This window comes from Diceros bicornis, unplaced genomic scaffold (genome assembly GCF_020826845.1).
Source record: "Diceros bicornis minor isolate mBicDic1 unplaced genomic scaffold, mDicBic1.mat.cur scaffold_93_ctg1, whole genome shotgun sequence".
In the NCBI taxonomy this organism is placed as follows: domain Eukaryota; kingdom Metazoa; phylum Chordata; class Mammalia; order Perissodactyla; family Rhinocerotidae; genus Diceros; species Diceros bicornis.
Window position 1 is genome coordinate 1,420,232 of NW_026691823.1, and position 25,419 is coordinate 1,445,650.

Here is a 25,419-nt window from a genome sequence, read left to right on the forward strand (position 1 = left end):
AATTCAAGACAATGGCCCTTGTCTTACAGGGTGTTTCCAGGGCATGATGTTCAAAATGCCGGGTGGTAACCCTTTAGCTCCTAGTCGTAGGGTGGGTTCTCGGGTTGAGCTCAGAGTAGTGTCTGTTTACCACCCATGTGGGAAGTGTTTCAGTATTTTAATTGGTAAGTTTGTGTCTGTTGTGTCTGTGTTGTCTAAGATGGGTTGCATTCCCCTGCTGGAACCACACCTATACCTGCCGCTCTCGTGCCTCATCTTTCAAAACTCCCAACAGGCAAGTTTCACAGCCCTGTAACACACATCCACATAACCACAGCACAGACTGAGGAAAAGAACACAGTCATCCCAGGGGCTACGTGCTCTATGCGCTCAGGCCCAGCTGCCCCTTTGGGACAAGTCAGTAACAACACGACTGAGTGTGTAAACTAGTGATTGTCTGAGACCATGGACCTCAGAACACCAGGGTCCCAGATGTCACCCAGGGCAGCAGTGGACAGTTTGGGTCATTCAGTGGCCAGGATTAAGGTCTATTATCTTGGCAAACCAGAGATCACCCCTGATCCATCAGGCCCAGCCGGGGAGGAATGGCCACGATGTACCTGACAGAGAGGCTGGGGGCCTTCTAGGGAATTTCTGCCCAGAAAGAATCATATAAGGAAGTGCGGGGATGCTGGAAATCCTAGTTCACACGGAGTGGTGAGGTTTATGGAAGAAAGTCCTGTTGTAGGTTTAAAAGCTGCATCATGAATCTTTTCCTCTGCATATGAAACAAGTGGGAAAAGGACTTCCATGGCATAGGCCAGGATCCCAGGAGGATTCCAGTCTAGGCGAAGGGTGAACAGGGAGCCCTAGAGGCGTCCTGATGGGGATGTCCTGTCGGCCCTTATTCCATCAGCACATGGTCTTCCTCTGGCCTTGTGTTTTCCACATGCAAACTTTTATCTTTTTACATTTTTTTCTCATTTAGTGTTGATGCAAATCCAGAGACTGATTAGAAAACGGTAACTTTCAATATTTGGTCAAAAGAAACCTCAATGGGATGAGCAGAAAACATTCCTTCTTCCTGGAAAACTGTAGAAAGACAGCCGCTGTCCTGGGGAAGGACACGGTCCTGGCAAGTGGTATTTGAAAGACATCTACATTTCAGAGGTTGTTGCTCTGCCTGGGAAAGTCCCTCCAACCTCTACATCCAGGGTGATCTGAGGGGCTGTCTCTGCTCCTGGCCCAGGTGAACCACACTGAAATGCACCTGTCCTCTGAGGAAGGGGGACTTGAGAGTGTCATTCAGTAGCCAGGGAGGGGACTGGCCGTCCTCCCTTCTCCCACATACCATAAGCTCTGACCATACATGAGTTCTTAATTCAAGGCAGAATGTGAGATGCTGTGTCTCATTTACATGAGCATGAGAAGTGAAAGAACCACACCGCAACACCCAGGCTGTGACAGAAACAGAACTTACTGCAACATTCAAATCTGATATTTACTCTTAAACATATACTAATGCTCCTCCTCAATGGATAAACAGTCCCTGGGGTGGAGATGTCAGGGATTTGGAGGGGGGTCGTGCCCTCCATCTGGGGCTTTAGGGGAAACCAGGGAAAGTCTTCAGATGTCCTCCTTTACTTGGGGTGGGGGGGGAAGAGCTGACCCGGTGCACCCCGAGGGTCCCAGTGGCCCTGCTGCTCAGGAGGAGCTGAACTTGTGGTCTCCAGAGGGTTATGGCTCCTTGCCAAGGGCACGGTGGCTGAAGAGAAGAAACAGACTATTTTGGGGTGCCTCCCTGAGCTTCACGGCACACCTCCCTGCCCCCATTCACTCTTATCCAAACCCTGTGCCGAGTGCTCAGTCCATCAACAGCACCCCGTTTGTCCCTGATGGGGGAGGCATCATTTAGCATCACCCATTTAAGAGGAGGCAACCGAGTCCCAGAGAGAAGAGGGGAGCGGCCTGTCCCAGGCCTGGTCAGCACTGGAGCTGGGATCCAGGCCCATGCTTAGCCCGAAGCTGTACTGAGCCCCTGGATTTAGTCGCTGCTGCTCCTGACACTCACTCGGCCCTAAACTGGAGGATGTCCGGTTCCTCTTTCTCCTGAAGAGCCGCATTTTGCTCGCCTTCTGGTGTGCGGGCTCCAGCCGGCAGGAGACCCAGTAGCTACAGGACAGAGTGGAACTGTGAGCTACCAGGAGCCACACCTCAGGTGCCCCTCCCAGAGCCTGCCAGCAGCTGAGTCCTGGTGCCCCATGGGTCACCACACTACGAGTTCTGAGGCTGATCAGGGAGCCAGGCCACAGGCTCTGGAGCTGGCCATCAGAGAGAGTCTGTCCTGCCCTCACCCAACTCCTGTCCCCCTCACCTCTCATGGACACTGATGGGCTCCATGGCCTGGAACCAGGCCCCAAATCGCTCATCGGGCTCCAGGTCATATGCATTTGCAGCCTGCTGGAGCAGCTGGATCCTCCGGATGACTTTGAATTTCTGGGAGGAAGGACAGGACGCAGAGAGGGCTTGGGTGGGGAACACTGCCAGGGACTTGTGCAGAATGAGGATCTGGTCTGGGGTCTGTGCTCACTCGGGAACCCTCCTTCCTTCCCACTCCATTCAGGACTTGCCTGTCCTCACAGTTGGCTTGAATTAGTTCCTCATCCATGAAGGTGTCCTTGATGCCAGCCCCTCCCGCACCCACCAACGTGATGGGATCCCCAGCTTTGTGGATCTGACTCTCCCAATAAATGTAAGACCCAAGGGATGAGGCCACAGAAAGTCTTGCCAGGGGAGGTCTCTAATTTCCACATCCCCACCCTCCCCATAGCTGTACACCTCACACCATTTCTGGAAGTTGACCCGACTTCCCTGGAAGGGAGACAGCCAATGTCCATCAGAAACAGCCCCCTAAGCCCAGAACCAACCCCCATCCCACCCCTTCTCAGGCTGCAGGAATGTGAGGGCCCAGCAGAGGGCAGACCTTCCACAAAGAGAACTTGACACTGGGCCAGGCTCTGGGCTCCAGGGCAGGAGGGACAGGGGAGCTGAGGCCAGAGACCTTATGTAGCACACCCTCTCTGATGACAGACGGGGAGACTGAGGCCTCAGGGAGGAAGGGACAGCTGGAACACAGAAGTGCTTCCTCACTTGCAGGGGCTGATGGCACTCCCCCAGGGGCAGGGCCCGAGGGGGAGGCTGAATCCATCTCAGACACAGCCTCCTGCAGCTCTGCAGGCAGGCAGCTATGAGCTTCACCAGCCCAGGTAGACTGGTGGGGGGCTTATGCGGAGCGTCTATTCACGCATTGCTAAGATGGGCCAGACTCCCCAGCTCCCAGGGGTGGCTATGGGGCTCTCATGAGAGGAGGTTTGCCAGATACTGAGAGCTCAGGTCCCAGTGCAGGGCTCTCGCCACCCAAACCTCAGGATCCTGCTCCCTGTCCCCATCTCCAGGCTCACTCACTTCCAGATCATCCGCCATCCCAATGTCCAGCAGCTTCAGGTGATAGAGGAACATGCCCAAGAAGGGGACGACACCCTGTGAAATCAGGGTGGGAGTGGTGAGATGAGTCCCACCTCTCAGGTGCCCCCATGGACCCTCCCCCAAATCCCTTCACCCCAGCCTCCTGCCCACCACAGACTCCCACAGAGAACAGCCTGGGACCCTCCACGGCCTCCCCCCCGTTGCCCCCTCCAGGGCCACCCAACTTCCCCAGTCACCTCCCAGGGGCGGCTTTTGGCAAATCCCAGGGTATGTGGTTCCTGCCCCTCCCCTCCCTAACACATCCTGGGCCCAGCCCTTCCAGGCCTCCTCCTGGTCACTTCCAGGGCAGGCATTTCAGGCTCTTGGGCTCCAGGAGCTGGGCTAGAGGAGGAGGGACCCCTCTCTTAGGGAAGCCTCCAGCCGTGAGGAGAGTGACCCCTCCTCTGACACCTGGACCCTCCCCCTCAGGCCACCTCACCTGCTGCTGCTGCCTCTCCTGGGCTCCCTGCAGGTCTATCTCATGGGTGGCCCTCACAGATGACACCTCCTGCAGGGTCAAGGAAAGGCTCAGGGAGGCCAAGTTCCCTTCCCCGTGTCTCCCATGGCCCTGATCTTGGACCCTGGCCATCTGGTGTCTATGGCTGCTCCCATTCCAGGGTGCCCTGATGCTAGATCACTCCCAGCTCCAACACTCCCTCCTCTGTGCCCTCAGGCCTGCCCAGGCCCCTAAGCCTCTCTCCTCATCAGGAAAGTGTGAGGAGGACTCCTCATGCCTCCCAGGGTCCCCTGAGGACTCAGTATCCTCTGACTGTCACCAGTGCTGTCCCCTCTCCCCTCGAGGAGGAGGAGCACAAAGCTCCTGCACATTCCTCTCCCCCTTGTACCTCATCACCCCTGTGAGGCCTGCACCACAGATCATGTCCCTCCATTTCCCAGATGAAGAGACCGAGGCCCACAGAGGGGCAGTGAATTGCTAAGGGGCCCACAGAGGAGACCGCTCCCCCTCGCAGCCAGAAGCCCTGGGCCCTGGCCTTCACTCCTTCTCCAGCCACACCTCTGACCAATGTCCTGGCCTCTGGACTCTCGGGGTGTGTTGAGGCCCTCAGTCAACCTGAGCCATGGATGGAGAGGCACAAGGTTTCTCGGGGTCCCATGCAAGTGGCTTCTGTATTTTCCAGCCCCCTGGGATTCTCTGACACCAGGCTGGACCTGAGGTCATGCCAAAGGCCTCAGCTCCCTAGGATCCCCTCAGAATGGTCCCTGCAAAGATCTCCTCCTTTATTCACTCAAGAAGGGGACCCCCTTGCGCCACATCTGAGTGACAGTTTAGGGGGTGACCACGGCAACTGTGTAATGGTGACATTTGCATCCTTTTTCACATGGAAACTTCTAATGTCCCTTCTCCTTTCTCAGCTCTCATGTTTGAAGTCTGTGGTCTGAGCCTTTGTACAATCCTTAGGCCCCTCCTGCCAGGGCCTCGATGGAGGCCATTAAGAATCTGTCAGGAAGGTCCATTAAGAATCTGTAGGTTCCCTGATAATACTCATTGCCATCTGGGGCGTATCCTTGTCGACAAGGCACCGGGGGAGACTCACTGGTTTGTCAGCAGTGACCACTATCGGGCTAGAGTGCACAGTCCCAGAGAGCACACAGTTCTGTCCCAGATCCACCATTTGGCCCATGGCTGTGCAGCCCCTGTGTCCACAAGGCCTGTGTGACCTCACAGTGCCCATCCCTGGGGCAGGCAGAGTGCCCTCCCCTGCGAGGTGCAGTGAAGACAGAAGGAGCAGCAGGGGCCTGGCTTCCTGAGGACAGACTGGGCTGCTTTAGGAAGAAAGGAACCCCCACCCACTCCATCCACCCGCCAGCCTGGAGGATGATGAGGGCCAGCTGATGGGTCCGCATGGAAGCCAGACACCTGCTCATTCTGCCAGCTCTTCACCTCTTGGAACAGTCCAGGCGACACCACTGTATCCCGTGACCAAGGCCTCCTGCCCCAAACAGTCCCCACCTGCCCCTGCAGCTCACACCCCTGCTTCCTGTCCAGCTGGACAAGACAGACTGTTATTTCTCGGGGAACCTTAAGTGAAAAACTTACCAAAGCACATCCTGCCTGGTCCCTCCCCACCTCACCTCCCGTCCTTCCAGATCTCCAGCCTCCACTCACCTCCTTGAGAAGCTTCCTGCTCTCCCGGTGGCATGTTTGGAAGATCGTTTTAACTATTTCACAGTTCTTCCTGAGGAGGGAAAAAATGAAAGAAACACTGTGGAGTGGTTTTAGGGTAAATCCCTTTTGTTTGAAAACCCAGAAGATCCAGACAGCCTGGATGAGCATTTTCACTGTGTCGTCTGAGCCCTGAGGTGTCTGGGAATGGGGAGGGGCTCTCCTATTGTCACCTGGGGCCTCCATTCTCTTATTTTCTCCACAGATATGTTTTAAACAGTCTTAATTTCACGTGGACAGAGAGTTCTGTTGCTGCAAACACTTGAAAATCTTCAATTTGGTTCAAGCCATGATCTGTCACTTAGGGAAACTGATTCCTGAGGCAGAACCACTGGTCTAAGTTTTCAGAAAGACTTGAAGCCTGCCAACCAGGTCAGACCCTATCCCCAGGGTTTGCTGTCTCCCAGGAGGTCCCAACTGACTGAAGGGCAATGCCAGCCCTGTGGGGGGTGTCTGGTCCACCCAGGTGGTGCTCGCATGGAGAGAGGCCTACCCACCTGGACACCTGTCTCCACGTATCTTTTAAACGTTTAATGGAGGGGCCCTCCAGAGCCCAGAAGATTGTATGGAGAGAGGAAAGGTTCCTCAGGCCTTCGCATTCCTGGGGAAGGGAAGAGAATGAGCTGTGAGGGGGAGCTGGAGCCCTGCTTCCTCTGGCTTCTGTCCCCGCATTGACGTCTCCTGTCCTGGATGAGACAGCGGCTCAGGGAACCCGGAAAAGGCACAGCTGGAACCTGATGAGGAATACTTCCAGGGAGGAGGATTTTAGCTCAAGCCAAGAAAGGAGCCCAGGAAGGGGTGAGCTTCGTACCACTGGGACCAGGAGTCAGGTCATCGAGGCCTGGCAGGAGGGGCCTAAGGTTTTTCCAAAGGCTCAGACCACGGACTTCAAATGTGAGAGCTGATAAAGGAGAAGGGGCAGTTCCCTTGACTCCAGAGAGGGGCTCCCAGGGCCTCCCACATCTTACCTTGGCCACCTGGATCCAGAGCTCCACCACCCTGGCCCTGTCCTGGGCCGTCATGCTCGGGTCCCCAATGCAGGTGGTGATGATACATTCGACCACTCTGCTAAAGTGGGTCATGGTGGCATGGATGGTCGGTGCCAGGTGCTGAATGCCCCTGTTGTCACCCTGGGACCAGATGGAGTCCAGGAATTCGTGGGGCCTCACTGTCTTGAAGAGCTCCTGGGGAGGACAGGGAGTGTCACCCAGCCCTGCCACAGCCTAGCTCAGCTTCCGCAGCCCCCAGTCCAAGGCTGGGTCAGTGGTGAGAGCGGGAGCTCAGGAAGCTGAGAATGCGGCCTGAGGCTTGTGGGAGTCCCTGGGTGTTGCCTGTGTCCCCTGAGGGGACCCGGCACAGGATGACCCAGGAACCCATACTGTGGCTCAGGGAAGTGGCATTTGCTCGCCGCCCAGTCTCACTTCCTCCAAACACCAGAACTTGGCTCCTGCTTGACCATCTCTAGGGGCATCTTCCACCCATTCTGACCATCCTGGGGTCTGACTCTCTTTCAGATGCGCATTCCCCCAAGGCAGCAACAACCACGGGCTTTGTTTGTCTGCCTGGTAGTCATGTACACATGAGGTGCCTAATTAGTGCTGAGGCTGTTGAGGCCTCCTGGGCAAATGAGTGAACTACCCAAGGACAAGACAGCGCTTCAGTGAGCTCCCCTCCCCCACCAAAGAGCAGACTCTGCCCAACTTCCTCTCTGCTCCACCTCATCCATCTGCACAGCCACTCTGCATGGCAGATGCTCTCAGTGTCCATCTCTCCTGTCCACATGAGGACAGCAAAGGCTCGAGAGTTAAGAAGGCTGCTCAGGTCACATGAGGGTAAGTGGGGAAGCAAGAAGTTGGACCGAGATCATGGGATTCTAGATCAGGAAATGGCAGGTCTGGGGCAGCTGATGGCACAGGGGAAGGCCGGCCCCACCTGCCCTGAGAGCCCCGCTGCTCACCACATCCATCAGTGTCAACTGCTCTGCCACCAGCCGGGGAGGGAACTCCAAGAAGTCAGGCTTCTCCTCCCTCAGCAGGTTCTTGGTGGTCACGTCCCAGGGGCAGGCGGCCTCTGGGGCTGGATCTGGCTCTGCTGTTATCTCTCCAGGTGGAGGGAGGATTCTCCCTGGAGCCAATGGTCTAGCTGGCTCCAGCTCAGGAGCTGGCACTGGGGCTGGAGCTGACGTCGGTGGTGGCTCTGGCCCTGGAGGGACTGATGGAGGTGACACTGGCTCCAGCTCTAGCACAGGTGGTGGAACTAGAGCTGGAGCTGGATCTAGCCGTGGAGCTGGCCCTTGCTCTGGCTCTGGAGCTGGAGGCAACTCTGGAGATGGTACTGCAGCAGGAGAAAGAAACAGTTTCACTCAAGTAGCTGACTTCCCCTGTGCCTGTCAAAGCCAGGAAAGACCCCACTGCCTTGAAGTGAACCAAGCCTCTGAACACTCTGCAAATTGTCATCCCAGACTGCAGTCGCCTCACCTTCCAGCTCTGCCTCAATGGGCCGTGGATGCTCCAGCTGGACCTGGAGAAGGTAGGCGTGGCCCTGCAGGCCCGAGCCAGGCAAGCTGAGATGCAGAGAGGCCAGCTTCATGCTGAAGCAGGGATAGTGCAGGGGCTCCCAGAAATCCTGCCCTGGGTCCAGGCAGGTTCCCACCAGAGAAGAGATGGCACTGGGGGAGGCAATTGGGCAACAGAGTCAGAGGCCTGGCCTTTCCCTCCACACTTCTCACCCAAGGCACCCTGGCTTGGGACTGGGCCCTATGCCTGCCCCTCTCCATCCAGGTGAGAGCCACATGGCAGCCCTGACCCCTGTGAGGCTGTCCTGGCAGTGGCAGGCCTGCTTATCCAGCAGGTTGACACAGAGTCTGTTGTGACTCTCTTCCCACTGACACTCTTCTCCTGAAGGTCTGGGACACAGCCCACCCCAGCCCTCCATGCACTTGTGCAACTGGATTGAGCACTGAGACAGATTTGTGACCAGGTTGCTCACACGCCTCCTGTTCTGGGCCTGGAGGCGGTGGTGAGAAGAGGTAGATGTGGAGAAGGGGAGGCAGATTCAAATGGGTCTGTGGTGGGAATGGGTTTCTAGGGGAGAACTCAGCCCAGCCACCCCTCTGGTTCCCAGGGGTCCTGGCACCCATCCATAGCTCTTTGACTCCTGTCCTCCTGGAGTGGAAGCCACCGGGCCTCTGCCTTCCCATGGGAATCAAAAGATGCGTGAGATGCGGCTTCTGACAGGCTCCCCTCAGCCACAGCCTCCATCTCTCCCCCCACAGCTTGTTCTTTAGAGACAGGAGGCCGTCCTTCTGCACCCAAAGACCACTCACTTTTTTAGGTGGTCCTGCGCTCTGCCCTCCTGGCGGGAATAAGGGGAGATGCCTCCAGATGTAAAGGAGGCTATGAGGGCATCCCTTGGGATGGAAGGTGGATGACAAGACCTGCGAATGATGTCTAATGTCAATGTCTGACTCTCAGACGGAAATTGAGGCCACGCATTGTGTCTCCTTCATTCACTGAGTTTACTGTCTCCAAATGTCCTGCATGCAGTAGGTGCTTAATCTACATGGTTGAATGAATGTAGTCCACCCAGAACCATCCCAGACACCTGAGTGGGCCTAGGGCCTCTCTGCTGCCCCAGAGATCCTTGACTGGCTACCCCAAGGAAAAGGACCAGGACCAGCTGGATGGAATCTCCAACTCCTTGACAGGGTGGTTTCCATGTGCTTTTCCAAACTCAGAAAGGCCGCATCTCAGAGATGGGTGAGGCAGACTACTTTTCACGGGGAAGAGAGAAATAAACACCATGAACAACCACAGCACGTCCACAGCCCTCTCTGCAGAGCCAGGCACCAGGTAAGCACCCGCCATGGCTGATCCCATTAGTTCCTACAAGATCCCCATGAAATTTATCCTCTCCCACCCTACTTTTCAGAGGAGCAAACTGAGGCTCAGAGAGATTTGCTGACACTCCCAGGACACACAGCTGGCAGGGGGCAGAGTCACCACTGTGCTGAGGAGGGAGTGGCCACTCACCTAGTAAACAGCTGGTCCAGGACCTGGTGGGATGTGTCTAAGGCCGAGTAGTTGACCATGAAGGTGGTGAAGCTAGAGATGTTCCTCCTCAGGAAAGCTGTTGTGATGGACTCTGTCAGCTTCTTCATCATGCCTGTCTGGAGGGCCCGCATCCTGCAGGCCTCATTTAAATTCACGGTGTACTCATCCTCACACTGAGGGAGAGGAGGAGGTACATACACTCAATGACATCATGGTGAACCAGCGGGAGGATTGAGGTGACTTTCTACCCTCCTGTGTAGCTGGTGGGAAGGAGTGGAGGTCCAGATTCCTTTGGGAGTGGGACTGTGGAGCACTCTAATGAGAAAACCCTGGGGGGTTCCAGGGGAGACTCAGATTTGAGTCTGCATTCTAGTAGTGCCTTGGTCATCTCAGAGTCCTGGGTATGAAGACCCCTCTGCACCCACACTCACCTCAGACCGGCCCTCTTCATTGATGGGCTGGTGCGCCTGTGTCCTCTCCAGGGAGATGGTGAACTGGAAACCATCTACCAGCTCCTCAACCATCACTTGGGTGCAGTTCTGCAGCGACAGTGCCCAGAAGTCAGGCCAGGAGGCATCAGGGGCCTGCCTGGACTTCGCCACAGAGGGAAACCCCACCACAGTTCAGACACAGAGGGGCATCTGCATAGTCTCCATCAAGGAAGGAATGTGATGAAACCTCGACGGCCTGGGATTCACATGTTGGTAGAAGAGCTTGGTCCCCAGCACTCACCTTCCTCTCCTGAAGCCAAGATCTTCAGTATGAACAGGACACACCACCAGATCTCCACCATTTAGCTACCTGCTCCTGCTCAGGGTGGTTCCTCATCATACTACCTTCTCTAACTCCACCTCCCACATACACACACACACACACAATGAGGGTCAAAGGGTGTGGGGCTGTCCATTTGGGATCACAGTTGTGGCCTGACCTAGAGTGGGCTGCCCTGGGCTACGCTGTTACCTGATGGTTCCTCCTGCTAAAAGGCCACAGGCATTCGAGGTGAGGGCTGAGCCAATGTCTAAAGCGACTTAACATGCTCTCATTCTTGGCTTTCCGGGGGCCAGAGCCTCGGAAAGTCACGGGACAACACGAGAACATCCTGCTGTGTCGAGTGTCTCCACTCAAATGAACTGGACAGGAGGCTGTGGTTACAGTGTGGGTGCCTGGTAACCAGAGTTCTAAGTTCTGTTGGGGGCTGTCACCAAGGAAGTGAGGTCACTTCTTCAAGGTTCTATTACTTGGCCCCTTCCTTCAATCAGACCCACTCAAAGCCCCCGGTAGACTGTTGGCTGCTCTCCCTCCTTGCCCATGTCATCTCCATCACTGTACACAAATATCCATCACCACCCTCCCCACATCTCCTGGGAGCGGAACCAGTGGCCAGCTTTGAGGAGACAGAGCTGAAGTCACACCTCTTTTATCCTACCAGTTCTGTGTCCTGGAAAAGCCACTGTGCCTCTCAAGATCTCCCCAGTCTCCCAACCTGCACAATGGGGGTGGTGCTAAAAACAGCTTTCTAGGAACATCGTCAGGTGTATATGAGATAATACCTACAACACCTGTGGATTGGTGTCACATGTGTCTAATGCTGGCCCTTCCATCTATGTCAGTTCCATCTGTGCAGCCTCCACAAACCCCCACTCCATACTTCTTGTCACACATCATTGGCCTGAATTTGGTCTGGTCACTCTTATATGCAAGAGGGCTTAGGAATTTTATCTTTTAGTTTGTTGAATTGCCACCCAAAATAAAACTGATTCTCTGTTCTGAATATTAAGGGAGAAGGTGAACATTGGAAACAACCCGTGCTCTCTCCCTACACTAACCTTCAAGTTGAAGGGGAGGAGATGATCTTTTCAGATGAATCAAGCATGTATTTACCTACCACAGGCTCTCTTTTCTTGTTGTTTATTCATCCACAGAGAACAAGAAGCCTTCTTCCAAACCAGAATGTATGAGACTACCACTGCCCTCTGTTCCCAGCAGAATGACCAGAACCAATTTGTTGGCTTTTATTTGCCTGGCCCTTGTAAGTAGATCTGAGAACATTCTTTCTATGTCCTTCATAGAGTGGGTCTGGGAGGGTCTGACGTTGTAGAGAATTGTAGGCAAATAACAGGCTCCTGAAAAACTGAGTCAAATTGGAATCTCTGTAATTCAAAGAAGGAGAGTGATATCAGCATCATGGTGGAAGAAGACACCTTCTGTTTTTCTACACCTGCACTAACAATGCTTTGGCATCCATCCATAGACAAAAGTGCCTTTGTGGGAGAAGTGGGATCCAGCACCATATGGCAGGCGACACAGAGGGAGTCTCACCCAGCCATGCATCTGGTAATAGGCAGACAGACCTCGGTCCCAGCTCCGGACCCTACAGTGGCCTGTGAACCAGCTCAAGCTCCTTTCAGCTGCTGCATGGAAACCCCTGAAAACACTGTCTTAGATCATGACACACAGGAGAGGGCCTTTGTGGAAGTCCAGGTTTCAAGAAGAGAAGTCCCAGCCCTCTGTTGGAGCACAAAAATATGAGTGTGGATGGGCTGAAGAGTTTGGGGGCATTGGCAGATAGGTACTCTTAGAGGGCTTTAAAGGATGTGGATCCTGTAACTGCACTGAGCACTCCATCAAGAAGTCTCCCACGACTTGTGGGCTATGCCTCACCCATGGATCTCCCCAGCAGGCCCTTAGGCACCCCCAGTGCTCTGCGTGCCTCACATACACACGCCTCCACCCTAGGGCTTCTTCCCTGTGTATGCTCCCAACAGTGGTGGTTAGAGTGAATTTTGGAGGACAGCTAGTGAGCACGTGCAGAAACTTGGTCCAAATCCGCAGGCCAGAGAGACCACAAACTTGAGGTTTGTGGAATACAAAAGGGAGGCTGTCAGCGCCCAGCCTATTACATCACAGCATCAAGAGAATGCATACAAGCTGGAGAATTCTGCCATTAGTGAACAAATTAAAAATGCTGGGATTATACTGGTATAACACATTAAAATACAAATGTATTATTGAAACATATATTAAGTTTAAAAAAATGACATTTCAAATGTTGGAAAAATTAAGTTTGAGAAACCTTGTAGGTGGTCAGTAAACATCTGTCCCTCCCTCCCTCTCCAGAGCAGCCGTATGTATATGTATAGATACACACACACACATATATATACCCCTATAAGTTCTATATATAGAGAGAAACATGTGCGTGTGTCTCCACAAACACTCATACATATATATAATGCATGTACCTATGTATATCATATACATGTATGTATACATGATAGAATACTCACATGCATATGTGTATATCTCTACAATTTCACCTTCAATAAGGTAAATTTCCGGTTTGTATTGACGCTAAATAACTCTGCATTTTAACTTGTTAGGTCTGTTTCGGTTTGTTTTCCCCAAACTTTCTGGTTAGTCCTCTGGGCACTTCTCAATTGGATAACTGTTGTGTTTTTCATTCGTTGTTGTGCTTTCATTTTCTCTTTTTAATAAACATATTTGTTGAAATATGACATACAATCAGAATAGAGCACAAACCCAAGTGTAAAGATTGATAAGTTATCAAAAAGTGTACACATGTGTTAACACCACCCAGGCCAACAAACAGAACATGACCAGTTCTGTTTATAGTAGATTATACATGATATATATAATAGATAATAACCGTAGTTACCCAGATTATTATTTCTCCTTTTTCAGGAAGTAGCACACTGAATGGCAATGCTTAAAGCAAATTTGGTCATGTTGTGGCCTGCTTCAAATATGTAGCTGGATTTGGAAGGTTAATTTTTTTTACGAATACATGAGTTTAGTTCCAGAAAAAAAGAGGCTTGTAAATTTCCTTTCCTGTAATGACCTTGTAAGATTTTTGTAGCAAAGTTAAGCTATTCTCATAAAATGAATCAAAAAGGTTTTCCCATTTTTCCTGTTCTGTGGAAAAGCTAGAGTCAATGTGTATTATTTCTCTCCTGAATGTTTGGTGGAATTTGCCAGCAGCGGTGTTGGCCACGATGAAATGTGGGAATGTTTTAAACTATGGATTCAGTTTCTTCTTTAGATATGGGACTATTCAGATTTCTCATTTCTTCTTGAGACAGTTTTGGTAACTTTCATTTTCCTGGCAATTTGTGAATTTCATCTAAATGTTCAAATGTATTGACATGTTATTTATAATGACAGGTGTGTTGTCAGGGAAGGTCTGGTGTGAGTCTCCTGGGGGCAGAAGTCAAGCTCAACTCATGTGTCCCCGCAGCTTCAGGCACCTGGATGCTGGAGGGAGAGCTTGTTCCACATTGCAGGATGAGAGGCTCAATGCTTTTCTTTTCGCCCTCTGCTCTCCATTCACACCAGCTCAGGAGACCTTGTTCCTGGCCAAGTTGGTGTGCAGGCAACGCCCCATGTAAATTCTTCCAGGCCTGGTGGATATTTGGAATTTTTTTCTCAAATGTTCTCTTGAAACCACATGGCCACATTTGTATAATATTCTCTCTTTATTTTCTATTTGAGTCAGTTTTGGTAATCACATTTTCAATTTTTAAACTGTACAAGGCTGTGTCTCTTAGACTCCTAAGTGTTTTCAGTTTTAACTCCTTCAAACTTCTCCCAGATGTTCCTGCCTTACGGTGATTCCTTCTTCATGGGAGCTCTGAAGCTCTTCCTAGCTGCCTGGTTGTTGACAGTGGCAGATACACGAGTTTCATGGGGCAGAAGTTTAGGCAGTTTGATTGCCAGCCTTCTGCTGCTCCATTCTCAACCCACAGATGCCGTGCTTCTCTGCTTGTCCCAGAGCCTTCAGTTATTACTCTTCCTCCCCAGGGCTACCTCCAATCTCATGTTGATATTATTGCTGTTCTCTGAAGCATTTGATGATGTGTTCAAATGAACAAGCATTTTGGATCCTGAACCAAAGAAGCATTTACAAAACGCACTCTGAATGTGATCTGCTTTTCCATTCATTAAACTTTTCTCATAAACTTAATCACTTTTCTCCATGTGTGTGGAATTCACTAAGGATGTTCCAGAGCCCAGGTGATGTTACTTGATTTAGCTATAAATTCTAAGGCTTCAGGAGAGCTGTTGCCACAGATGGAATGAGTTGGCTTGGCATTCTTCCTTAATTAAGTGATTACATTGGATTTGAAGATAATTGTGGTTTGAGTCTTTTCCCTAAGGAGCCCCATCCGTCTCAGCAGGTTTCAGTACAAGAACTATAAGTATGTTGTGGCCTTGGTTTTTGCCATTGAGGAAATCAACAGAAACCACCATTTTTTACCCAACATATCTTTGGGAATTGATCTCTATAATGTCCTGCACTATGAACAGAGGACACTGGAGAGTTCACTCACTTGGCTCTCAGGGCTGGGCAACGACATCCCAAATTACACCTGTAGGAGAGAGAGCAAGTCTCTAGCAGCCCTTACTGGAACAACATGTGCAATTTCTGCCCAGATTGGAACACTGCTGGAACTGTACAAATTTCCACAGGTAAGGCTGTGTGGGATGGGGAGACATGAAACCATGTCTACTTTGATGCCATTCTCAGGTGCCTGAAAAGGAAGAAAGGAGGAGACTGTGTTTATGCATCTCTTACAGGATGTAATCTCCAAGGACGAGTGTATAGAGTCTTAGTGAGGTATGCACATTTCCTTTATTTGGTATCCCTAAACTCTATGATTTCATCCATGTCCATTGATAACAAGGTTCCAGGGACCATCTGCTCTTGGCTAGATTGGGTCCCAAGCCTGAGTCAACAAGCCATTTGCATGAACAACCTCTGCAGTGATGCAAATGAACTGCATCAGAGGAGGCGATGTCAGGTGTAAGGTGAAGGTGACAGACAGGGCCCATGCCACTCAGGGCTCAGACAAGAACAATCCAGCATCAATGCCTCCAAAGTGCAAGATAGGGAGGGACAGACTCACACACCCAGGGCCCAGGGCAGCCACAGAACATTCTGTGTGTGACCCATGCATGGCTGCACACCAATCATGAGTGTAGAAACACCACAAACTCATGAGTCCCTGCCTGGGGAATCAATAGTCATGCTGAATTTATAAGATTCCAAATCAGTAACTCAAGATCAATGCAGAAATAAAGTTGCATTTTGATTTTCTAAAAATTGACCTCCTTTCCTTTTCCTCAGTTCTTTTAACCATGTTAATTCCGGGATCAATATGTTGTGATGATCCACTTCTGCACCCTCAACATTGGTTTCCTCCATTATTAATGCTGTTGTGAGAAATTCCTCCCTTGCCTCACCCTAAAGCAGAGGATACTAGCTGGAAGGAGCCCCTGTATTCCCCATCACCCCAAACATCTATGACTAAGACAAAGGTCACACTTACACACCTCTATGGCCCTGGAGCAAAGGGGATTTTAGGGCAGTGAAACCATAGTTCTATATGATTCTGTAATGGCGGATACATATTACTATGCATTTGTCAAAACCCGTAGAATGTACAACACAAAGAGTGACCCTAATTCCAACTATGGACTTTCATTAATTATAAGGTATCTGGACTGGTTCAGGAATTATAACAAATGTACCACACTAAAGTTAATAATTTGCAGTTAATAATGTTACAGTAATAATGTTATATAAATTATATAGATTACTAATGAGATGTTAATAATAGGGAAACTATGTTGGGGGGGATTAGGGTATATATAGGAACTCTCTACAATTTCCACTTAATTTTTCTGTAAACCTAAAACGATAAACCTATAACTGTAAAACGTTATAAGAAATAAAATCTATTTTTTTAAACCATATTTTCCTATCTGGTAGACTCTAGCTGCATGTCACCATTGAGCATTTAAAATGGGGCTAGTCCAAATTGAGATGTGCTGTAAGTGTAAAATACACAATGGGTTTCAAAGCTTTTATATAAAAATATGAATGTATAATACCTCAATGATAATTATATATTAACTACATGTTGAGATGATAATTCTTGGGAGATGTTGGGTTAAATAAAATATATTAAGATAAAAAAATGAAAGGCTTACATGGCTACTGACTTGGGAATTGCAAGATGCACAACTACACACACACACAAGACTTTGGCTGAGGCAGAGTCTTCTAGGTTTTGCAACCACCTCATAAACTTATGGTCTCCCACACTCAAACCCACCTCTCTTGACTTGGAACAAGGCTATTGCTATGGGTTGAATTGTGTCTCCCAAAAGATATGTTGATGTTCTAATCCCTGGAAGCTATGACTGTGACCTTATTTGGAAAGAGGGTCTTTGCAGATGTGATCAAGTTAAGATGAGGTCATTAGTGTGGACTCTAATCCAATATGACTGGTTGGAGAGGAAACAGCATTTCATGACAGAGGCAGAGATTGGACTGTTGCAGCTGCAGCCAATGAACACCAATGATTAGCGGCCACCACCACAAGCTGGGGGAGTCAAGGAAGGGCCTGCTGCTACTTTGATATCAGATTTCTAGGCCTCAGAACTGGGAGAGATTGAATTTCTTTTGTTTTAAGTCACCCACTTTGTGCTATTTTGTTACAGCAGCCCTGGAAAGTCATACAAGTATAAATGGCAGAGCTCATGTCACACAGGAAACATAAAACAGAGGCAGAAAAAGGGGGATTTATTCTCTTCCTTCCAGGTTGGAGTGGTTTCCAGAAAAACTGGTTGTTGTAGCAGAGGTCCCTGGTGTCACTGTGGTTTTTCTGGGGCCACAGGAGCTGGTGAAGATGTTGGGCTGTTTGAGGAGACAGAGATAGTGGTATGCGGAGCTCTAACTATTATGCTGGAAATTTTGGAGATATTTGTGATTCAAGAGTCCTTAACCAGGGAAAAGGCCATCACAAGGTTATTGGAATCAGGTCCGACTTGCCCTTCCCCACTGATGTCTGAGAAAAATGGGACCTTGTCCAATTCATGATGAACCAAAGAAGACCTTCCATGTAAGCTGATTTATAATATTGAAAATTTTCCAAACTCTTAAGTGTCTGTTGATAGGATGCTGGTTAAAGCTATTATAATAAATTCAAATTAAGTACTCTAGACATTAAAAATCAAATCGGAGTCTATTTTTTGAGCAAAAACTAAGTTTAGCTATTATAGGATACCAACGTTGTGAAATGAAATTTTTATGTTTATCTACATAAGAGGAAAATTGGCTGGAAGACAAAGCACCAAAATATTAATAGGGAATATCTTTGAAAGATGAACTTACAGTTGACTCAGTTTTCATTTTTTTTTCTCTTTGCTTACCTGATTTTCTGCTAAAATGATCATGCAATTTTGGTAATAAGGAAAATTGTGTATTGTTTTACATGACTAGACCATCATCGCTGAAGATTCTATGAAACAGGTGGGAGAAATAAGGGATCAGGTGTGTCTCTGACTTTTGTCAGGAAACAGCGCTCAAACCTCTGGCTACAAGAGGAGTGCTGCTTTTCTGGGGTAAGGGCTTAAGCAGCTTATTCCCACTCCAAACAGAAAATGATCTAACGTGCAGTTCAAGCCTGCAGATAAACTGCTGAACCTAAAAGACAGTTGTCTTCAGATCACTGTTATCATCTCATCTTCTTTTAGTCTGCTAAGCTGCAGCATCGCCTTATCCATCCTGTGTCATCCATGCGCCCCTGTTGTTGATGGTGGTGGTGGTTGTGTGTGTGTGTATGTGTTTGTGTCGAGGTAAAGGTGAGGGGAGGGAAAAGGTCAAGGAAATAATAATGGCAAAGATGGCATCATAAAATTGAGACTTCACAAGTACTAGCCACCAGACTTAATCTGACATGCACCTTAAAATCCTGTGTCATTAAAATGTGACATTGGTGACAATCCCAACTAAATAAGAATACACTTCTAATTGTTGACTCTGTTTCACTCTTGAGTTTCTGTCCAACTTTCGTGTTTTGCCTTTTTTTTGGCAATACTTTATTTTCTAAAGAATGAAACTCCTAGGAAACAGTCCCTTAATAAACATCGAATCTGATTCCCAAGGGCCAATTATCCACTCTTATAATGGTCTCTCCACGATCAAAAATGTGAAAGGCCGTTGGCTAGAGTGGAAATCTTGGAGTTATGCCAGTGGCACACTGTATTTCCCTACTTGAACTTCTGCACCTGGTTTGGCGGAAACTAAGAGACAGTACTGAACTCTGCGATGTGCAGGATGGCAAAAAAGGTCAGCCCCAGGCCGACTCCAAGACCCAGAAGGCATTTGTGGATGCCAGCTATTAACCTAAATTATCTTTGTTCTCTCTCAGGACTCTACTGCTTTCTTGCTTTCATTGAGATTCAAAAGTGTTCAACCCAAGGTTTGTTGATGGTGAAGGAAGTGGTTAGTACCTCTTGCAGTTCTACAGCACTGGGTTTTCAACACAGTCCCTGTGTGTGATTTTATATTATCCTACAACCATTTGGAGGTAAGAAAGACAAACATTGTCCTCAACCTGTTTCCGATGGAGAAAGTGTGGCATAGAGATGGTAAGTGAGCTTCTTAAGTAATGAAGAGAATATCATACAGAGAATGGAGGCCAATGCTATTTGATCTACAGGTAGACAATCGTGAGTTTGAACCTCTGCTCCCATAGATACCAAGAGATGACCTGGGGAGAATATAGAACCTCTCTAGGTTGCTTCTTCCTCAACTTGATATGGGAATGATAATATTTACATGCTATGGCTATTTTGAGGAAATGCAATAAAATAAATAGAACACCTGAATGTCATTTTGTGGGATGCCTTATGTGTGATAAACGCTTAGTAGTGATAGGCGTTATTTTAATCAAAGCTTCATTTAACTAGATTCTTAATGGCAAAATGAATAAGGCAGATTGCTTCACTCCTTTATTAATAAATAACTTTATTACAAAATAATGCAAAATGGCATTTTGTCCATTGTTTCCATTATGTAAAATTCATGACCCTTCAAATGCTTCTGATACTCACTCTTTATAACCAGAAGAGAGGAATCTCACTGTTTCCTCACTTCCTGTGGCCATAGAGGGGCAGCTACAATAGGTACCATTTTTGCAATATTTTGCAGAATATATATGGCTCTTTTGTCTACTTGAATATACTTCTTTTTTTCCCTAAAAATAACACCTTAATCAAATGAGCATGTATAGGTTTTCATTGGAAAGTAAATCTACGATATTTGCATTTGAGTATTCCATTACTCGCTAAAATGGAAGCTGATTTAGATTCAGAAAGGATATGGATTTATAGCTGTTAAGGAAGATAAGAGGGTGCAAAATATTTGTACGTAATTTGAAAATTACGTGGAATCTAAAGACCAGAACTATCCATCAGTAGTTTCTCCTGGGAAAACCTAAAATGAGACCCCATTACAACTGCTGTTGTGTGTCCACAATGATGCACGTGCACATTGAAACATGGTGCCGTAATAGCCTCCATGAAGGTTTTTCCCTGGTATGCCAGACTCTATCCGTCCTGCAATCTACCAGCTGGGAGACCAGGGGCAAGTGACTTCCCTTCTTTGAACCTCATTTTCCTGGTCACTAAAATGGCTTTAAGAGTTACTGTATGAAGAGGCCTGCTTCAATGATTAAGTAAGATAACTCCAGTAAACTGCCTATTTCAGTACTCGCCAGAATAAGTGCACAATAAGTGTTGTTTCTATTTCCTCCGACTCAAACACTGATCATAATGTTGGAAATAAGATGACTTCTCTATTGCACACCAGCAATGAAGAACACTTCTTCAGAGGCCTGCAGAAGCAATGCATTAGTGAGTTCAGGACTCAGGGCTTACATAGGGGCTCAATGGATTCAGATCATTTCATCCTTTCCCCAGGTGGTTGGTCAAAGTGAAATGTCAGAAATCATACAAAATGGTATTAAAAGTGTTGTTTCTTCTTCAGTTGAAGATGGTATGTCTTTTATTTCTTTTCAAAAATACTATTTGGAAGAAAAAGTGAAAATGAAGTGAATTTTCTTGTCTTTCTCAGTAATAAAGTCCAAGGACAAATTGTATAGGTGTGACGAGGGAGGAAAAAAGGAAGAAGACCAGAAAAATAAAAAGGAAGAGAAAAGAATTAAAAGATATTATATGGATTGATTTTATTCAAATGAGTACATAATCTCCCAGGTGAACAATTTAGATGCATGTTTTGGCACACATTTTTAAAAATTTTTATTTACTTTATCATATGTTAGAGGATGAATCTCTTTCTTTATAATTTTATCTCATTTGGATTAAATACAAAAGTTTCAATATCACAACTAATGAAATTAAAAGTAATTTAAAAATTAAATCTTATACAAATAAATCTGCCCCCTGAATCATAGCCATCTGCTTCCAGAGATGATGGAGAAAGGGTGTGAGATAGGACAATGGATAAGAAGATATGAAAGGGACTTGGATCTTGGGAAAAGGAGAGGAGATGGAGGGGATTAGAGAGAAAGCTTCATGAGGAGAGAGAAAATGAGTCATAGGTTTGGTGAGGTGATAAAGAAGGAAGAACTAGAAATAGAACTGGTGTTGAAAACAATCTGAGGTGTAAGAAGTCCAATATGAACCTGGGAATTTTGGCTGATGGAAAACCATGGCTTTAAATAGTGACAGGGTGACTCATGACACCTCACTGAGTTGATGTAAAAGAATGAAATAAAGGTCAAGAAATTCTAAATCAAGTCTTATTAAAAATTCTTAGGGTTTTCATGAGAGAACTCTTTTATTCTAGAAGCAGCTGAGATGCAGAGGTTCTCAAGCCTGAGCATCATCGTCATCCCCTGGGGAGCTTGTTCAAACAGATTCCTAGCCCAGGACCCAGACTTAGATTCAGTAGGGCTGGGGTGGAGCCAGGAAATTTGCATTTGTAACAAGCTCCCGGGTGATGCTGATGCTGCTGGTCCAGAGACCACACCTTGAGTAGGACAGTTCAAGAGGATTGCTCCAATGTTTTCCAAAAGAGTTTGAGTCCCTGCTGAAAGAAAAATTTTTTTTTCTAATAACATAAGCTGGCAACACCAATCGTGTTCATTGATCATCCATTGAACAAATGTTTACAAAGTGAGTACCACTTGCCGAGTGTCACACTCAGCACATAAAAGGATTCAAGTAACCAAGACTCAAGTTGACTTGAGGCAGCCCAGGGTCTAAACAGAGTTCCTATCCTCTCCTCCACTCTAACGGTTGTTGTGACTGTGAAAATGTCTCCACTACTTGTCCCCCAAATGCAACGTGCAATACCATCACAAAGGGTTATGAATCTACCACTGACACAGGATTTATATCATGTCCTGGAAGGGAGAATTTTACAAATGGCACAGAAGATTGCAACGGTAAGTCCAAATAGAGTAACAGCCTTCAAAAATCAGAACAGAGTTAGTTGCAGCAAAATTGAACCAGTTCTTTAGACTATGACGTGAAATTCTGGAGAAAACCTACCGAAGTGAGCAAAGATGCCAGGAAGAAAACAGGTCATAGAACCGAAATGTGACACCAGGCCTACAATTGATTTTTCTCTTTTATTGGTTGCTTTAAAAAAATAACAGTGAATGTTGAAAGTAGTCCACACCTTAGAGTCTTAACTCATTCTGCAATAACAGCCTAATAGACCAGGGTTTTCAATCAAAGCCCAAGGCCATCCATAGTTGGAAACGTTACTAAGCAGATAGAGAAGCCTGTGCACATTATCAAATTAAAACCCAGGAAACAAATGGGAATCGTAACAGCATAACAGTTGACTTTTCCCATTTATCCAGTCCCTGTCCTAGATGTGGACATTGTATGAACAGGTTAGTCTTCTATTCCCATTTTGATTCTCTCTATGATACTGGAGAATTATTGCCTCTGTGCACAGCAGGCTGTTACTGCTAAGAATTCTCCCAAAGAACATACACTCGGATAATTTTTAAGCTCTTAATATCTTAGGAAAATCTCTTATCTCTTCAGTCCAGCTGTCCTTATCAGTGGCTCCCAAACCTGTATGCTGAATGAAATCACCCAGCGTTTTTCTGAAAACATCAGATTCTGAGTCCCAACTTCTCTGAAATTCGTTTTACTGGGTCTGAGATTTACTTTGGGATTTATATTTTCAACAATTATCTCTAAATATTTCTGATGCTGTCAGTCCACAGAAACGTCTTGGGCACCACTGCCAATGGATAGGTGGAGCGTATACATTCAGCTGGTTTGATTATGAACTGTTTGCTGCATTCCACAGATGAGGATGAATGCCACTGACTGACCACCCCAAAATTATTGGACCTATCCAATTGGAAGCTACCTTCGTACCCCTCAACCTGGTTTGGCTCCAAGTAAGGGAAAGTCAAACTTCACACATGAAGAGGAAGAACGCACGGGTAAGTATTGATAAATCCCAGTGCCTGCGGACCACCAGGAATGCATATGATGTCCAAAGTGTTAGGTTTATTAATGTGCTGCAGCAAAGTGCACCTCCCATTGGGAAGCTTCGGTGTCTCAGTAAGAAGATGCTAGAAGGGGCTTATTGAAGTGTCTGGCCTTATGCCACGTGGCTTTGAGGAAAGCTAAAGAAGCAAGGGTTTCTTCTGTAAATGGTCCTGTCAGGAAATGAGTGCAAGTTGATAACTGGATGTTTTCACTTTCATGTAGGAGAAGAGACTAATGAAGTTGGGTAAGAGTTGTCTTTGCTTCAGAAGCAGAAGCATCCGTGTCAGCCAGGAGAGTGGAATGTTTGGGAATTTGTCAGGAATGCAAATTTTCAGGCCCCAGCCCAGACCTACTGAATTGAAATCTGTGGGGCTGGGACCCAGCAGCGTGTTTGAACAAGCCCTCCAGGCAGTGCTGATGCACACCAGAGTTTGAGAACCACTGCCTTAGCCCAACCTACAACAGTAGTCAAAAAAGGTGGCAGGGGACACGCCATAAAAATCATGTCAAGAATTCTTGCCCACCAATGCTGGTGATAGGTTACACTGTTTTATATAATAAAACAGGGACCGTGGCTAGTATAGGGAATAGTCTATAGAGATGGTATAAGGAGTTTGAGAGAAATATTCAGGAACATTTAAAGGTAAACATTCTTCATTAATGTTACTCTGTTTCCCTGGGTCTCCAAAACATTTTTTTTTTTTTTTTAGAAAACTTGATCCTGTCTCACGTTTAGATACTTGATGCTACAGGAATGTGAGAAGAAAAATGGGGAGACGTTTTTTCATCTTGTAAGGTCAAATAGTTCCTGACCTTGAGGAAGTAACTCTCTCCAGCTTCTCTTCTATTTTTCATTCTTAGAAATCAACCCTAATTCTTCTCAACTTGGCAAAAATAAGTTTTCCAGAGACTGTGAAGTCCAAGTGAGTTTCATACCATCATCATCTTGTGAACTGGGCATGAGAAGGGGCAGACATAGAATATACTTAAGACTCTCGCAACATTTTTCAATATGTTGTGTGGTAGACATTTTTCCAAATACGAATCTAAATGTACCAGCTCTATTTATTCGTTAGATACCCGCTAATTTAAAATGCTACTTTTCAAAATGCAATGTGATAACTAAAACATGGTGAGGTGTGTATAGAAATTCTGTGTACTGTTTTGCAATTTTTTTGTGAATTGGGTGGGGAAGTGACCATTAGCCCTATTGCAGCCCTGGAGCTGGGCATCCCCCCCACACACACATGAATTTAGTTCTTACACTCTCTGCTCTCTTCGTTTCACCTATTTTCTTATTTCCCTAACAGGAACAACATTTTTAATTAATGCAGCTTTATATCTTTTAATAACTCATAGGTCATGGCATTAAAAATTTTCCTTTTTTTCTGAATCTCAGTTGAGCATGCCTTTCTTTAATACTAAATGTGTTGAATGCCAGAAAATATCCCTCGAGTGGTCAATTCAGATACTAAATCTCTTATAACTGATTTTGATTTTTACATATTGACTTGTTCTGAGAAAACTACTGGCAAATTGTACTAACCATCTATAAATGCATAATTAGCTTTAAGTCAACATCATGGTCACATGAACTATCAGCCACTCAAAGTCTTGGCTGCCCAAGTTAAATACACATATTTCTATGAAGCCCAGATCTCTGTGGTATAAAGAAAATGTCCAAATTGCCATTCTAGTGTGTGTTTTACTAGCTGACTTTCACAAATTATCAGAATAACAATAAATGGATTTGCTCTGACTTAGTGAGGCTCTCAAATAGGTGTGGAAATGGGAATGCAACACTCTCTTTAAAGGTTTGAAATCCTTTCTAATATTTTAATATCTTTTCATGCTTGGTGATTCTCAAACTTGACCATACATTAGAAACACGTGGAAGGCTGTACAAAATGTACTTATACCTGGGTCTCTGATGAATCAGAATCTCTGAGGTTAGAGCCCTATTGTCTATATAGTTTAACTTGTCAAATGATTCTAATATACAAGGGTGGTTGAGAACCATCACAAATGGCTCCCAGGGTTTCCTCTCAATCATCTGGCTGGCAGGCCAGATCACTGGAATCCTAGTTCATTTTCGAAGGAAAGGGGAGCACATACAGAATAAGTATCCAAATCACTAGGAGAACGGGAGGTTCGGAGAGATTTTAATAGTTAAAACTATTTCCAAAAGAGGGCCTGTGAGTCTGCACTGAGGATACTATGCTTCTCTCTCCTTCCACCCACCCCCTAAAAGTTCCTCAGTCTAGAAGCCCACAGACGTATATGTATTTGGCTTAATTCAGTAGGTAAACAGGTGAAAACAGATGT

General features: G+C 47.1%; 1 protein-coding gene across 5 annotated transcripts; it reads right to left on the reverse strand.

Moving 5' to 3' along the window:
- Positions 1–1,438: 1,438 nt before the first annotated feature.
- Positions 1,439–5,826, reverse strand: LOC131403881 (ral guanine nucleotide dissociation stimulator-like). 5 transcript variants are annotated; one of them, XM_058538116.1, is made up of 7 exons: positions 5,633–5,826; positions 3,944–4,012; positions 3,445–3,519; positions 2,818–2,850; positions 2,354–2,475; positions 2,051–2,151; positions 1,439–1,744 (listed from the first exon to the last, which is right to left on the reverse strand). In XM_058538116.1, exons 1-7 carry the CDS (start codon positions 5,798–5,800, stop codon positions 1,620–1,622), a joined length of 693 nt encoding a protein of 230 aa, XP_058394099.1. In that variant the 5' UTR covers positions 5,801–5,826; the 3' UTR covers positions 1,439–1,619. The 5 variants fall into 5 exon arrangements, with proteins under 5 accessions (XP_058394099.1, XP_058394102.1, XP_058394097.1 ...); XM_058538119.1 differs by lacking the exon at positions 2,051–2,151 and having other exon boundaries at positions 1,627–1,744; XM_058538114.1 differs by lacking the exon at positions 1,439–1,744 and having other exon boundaries at positions 1,759–2,151.
- Positions 5,827–25,419: the final 19,593 nt, after the last annotated feature.

Excerpts from the sequence above, each read along its gene's own strand:
- LOC131403881 (XM_058538114.1), bottom strand. The coding sequence starts at position 5,800 with ATGCTCATCCAGGCTGTCTGGATCTTCTGGGTTTTCAAACAAAAGGGA. Across the intron at positions 3,520-3,943 it reads AGGAGAGGCAGCAGCAGCAG|GGTGTCGTCCCCTTCTTGGG; the intron begins GTGAGGTGGCCT and ends CTGATTTCACAG. Across the intron at positions 2,152-2,353 it reads CCCATCAGTGTCCATGAGAG|CTACTGGGTCTCCTGCCGGC; the intron begins GTGAGGGGGACA and ends TCTGTCCTGTAG.